The following is a 2,316-nucleotide window of genomic DNA, read 5'->3' as shown; positions in this document are numbered from 1 at the left end:
TGTTTACCTCAGACTGTTTACATGTTTACCTCACAGACTGTTGACATGTTTACCTCACAGACTGTTGACATGTCTGCATCACAGACTGTTTACATGTTTACCTCACAGACTGTTTACATGTTTACCTCACAGACTGTTTACATGTTTACCTCACAGACTGTTGACATGTCTGCATCACAGACTTTTTACATGTTTACCTCACAGACTGTTTACATGTTTACCTCACAGACTGTTGACATGTTTACATCAGACTGTTGACATGTTTACCTCAGACTTTTTACATGTTTACCTCACAGACTGTTGACATGTTTACCTCACAGACTGTTGACATGTTTACATCAGACTGTTGACATGTTGACATCACAGACTGTTTACATGTTTACCTCAGACTGTTGACATGTTTACCTCAGACTGTTGACATGTCTGCGTGTGGCTTCAGATCAGAGGAACCTGGGCATGTCGATGCGAGTCGAGCGCTCGTCTCTGGATCAGGTGAAGAAGCGCTTTGAGGCGAACAAGAAGAAGATGGAGGAGAAGCAGAAGGAGTACGACTTCGAGGAGCGAATGAAGGAGCTCAGAGAGGAGGTGAGACACTTCCTGTAGTTTCTCTGACGCTCTCTCTGTAGTTCTTCCTGTATTTTTGTAGTTCTTCCTGTAGTTCCTCTGACGCCTTCACTGGTTGAGCTAGAGACGAGACTTTGTAGTTCTTCCTGTAGCTTTGTAGTTCTTCCTGTAGCTTTGTAGTTCTTCCTGTATTTTTGTAGTTCTTCCTGTAGCTTTGTAGTTCTTTGTAGTTCTTCCTGTAGTTCTTCTTGTAGTTTCTCTGACGCTCTCTCTGTAGTTCTTCTTGTAGTTCTTCTGACGCTCTCTCTCTTGTTAGGAGGAGAAGGCGAAGGCGTATAAGAAGGAGAAGCAGAAGCAGAGGAAGCGCCGGGCGGACGACGACGATCTGGAGGAAGACGACGAGATGGCCGCCGTGATGGGATTCTCCGGGTTCGGATCCTCGAAGAAGATCAAATGAAGATCCTGCCACGCTCTTATTTTGGTAGTCCTGCTTCCTGTTGGAGAGGAAGTGAAGGCGAGACAAAATAATGGACCAAAAAATAAAAGCGCGACACCTTCAGGGTCCTGCAGATAAAACCGTATCTGTCAGCTTCAGGAGGAGCTGCTCTTCACACAAACAAGTTGTTGTTGTTGTTGGTAAACATGTAAATAAAGTTAATTCAAAGTCTTTTAGTTCCAAGAATTTGAGTTTAAAACAGGTGGATTATTTAAGAACTGGATATCCGTGTCAACATTGAACTCATTTTATTTTCATCATGTTCAGTTTGTCTGGGACATTTTAATAAACACGTGTTTTTTTTAACCAGCTTTGTTTGTGTCATTGAATGCATCATCAGAATGCTTGTGTTGCCTTCACGGACCTTCTGTAAACTTGAGCTTCAGTTCATTTAAGTTTAGGAAAAAAATTGTTTTATATTATATATATTAGGGCTGTCAAACGATTAACATTTTTAATCAGATTAATCACAGCTTAAAAATGTATTAATCAGATTAATCACCATTAATCACTATGTCCAAAATATGCCATTTCTTTATGTATTTTGTTGTGGGAATGGAAAGATAAATGAAAGAAGGCAGATATATATCCATTTAACATATATGGGTCATTCCAGAATTGAAGGACAATTTAGACACCAACATTTTTAACAAATGAACCTTTAATTTTATTTAAAAAATATATGTATTTAGGAAAAACATAATAAACCATCTAAAAAAGTGATTTGCCCAGCTAGGCATCAATTGTATATTTTCCGATGAAGAATTACCCCTGTTACTCTAATTATAGTAACAGGGTTGAAAATCATTGCTAATTTGAGTTTTAACCTCAGGAATTATTGCTAGATGTAGCATGTAGTGCTACTTTCAAGGCAAGGACAAACTTGGATATCGAATGAAAGAAAGATGACTTTGAAATGAATATGCTTTATTCTGATAATATCAGTAACAGGGTTGAGTGGGGCAGAGTGCCACACACTTGATATTTTAAATAGTATTTTGAAACAACTTTTTCTACAACTTTATATACATTTTGTCTCAAGACAAGTATGTTTAACACAACAAGTGTATGTTTTAGCTTTTTGGGCATGGATTATTAGATTTTTTATATGGGGGACATGAAATTTCCTCCAATTCTGGAATGACCCATATATGTTTATTATAACATTGTTCTGTGTGTCAAAATGAAAGACAGCCCACACACCTATCAATCATCAAACCGTGGGGTCTTAATTCATTACGTGTTGATTTCTATCA

General features: G+C 38.1%; 1 protein-coding gene across 1 annotated transcript; it reads left to right on the top strand.

Moving 5' to 3' along the window:
* The first annotated feature begins 403 nt into the window (after positions 1–403).
* On the top strand, positions 404–1,369 carry zmat2 (zinc finger, matrin-type 2). Its single transcript, XM_010790460.1, has 2 exons — positions 404–585; positions 881–1,369. The coding sequence occupies exons 1-2, from the start codon at positions 457–459 to the stop codon at positions 1,019–1,021; spliced, it is 270 nt and encodes an 89-aa protein (XP_010788762.1). The 5' UTR covers positions 404–456; the 3' UTR covers positions 1,022–1,369.
* The last annotated feature ends 947 nt before the right edge of the window (positions 1,370–2,316 follow it).

The sequence above is a fragment of the Notothenia coriiceps genome, unplaced genomic scaffold, assembly GCF_000735185.1.
Source record: "Notothenia coriiceps isolate Sejong01 unplaced genomic scaffold, NC01 NC01_scaffold00034264, whole genome shotgun sequence".
Classification (NCBI taxonomy): domain Eukaryota; kingdom Metazoa; phylum Chordata; class Actinopteri; order Perciformes; family Nototheniidae; genus Notothenia; species Notothenia coriiceps.
The sequence above is the reverse complement of the archived record's forward strand: the minus strand, read 5'-3'. Positions and strand labels throughout refer to the sequence as shown.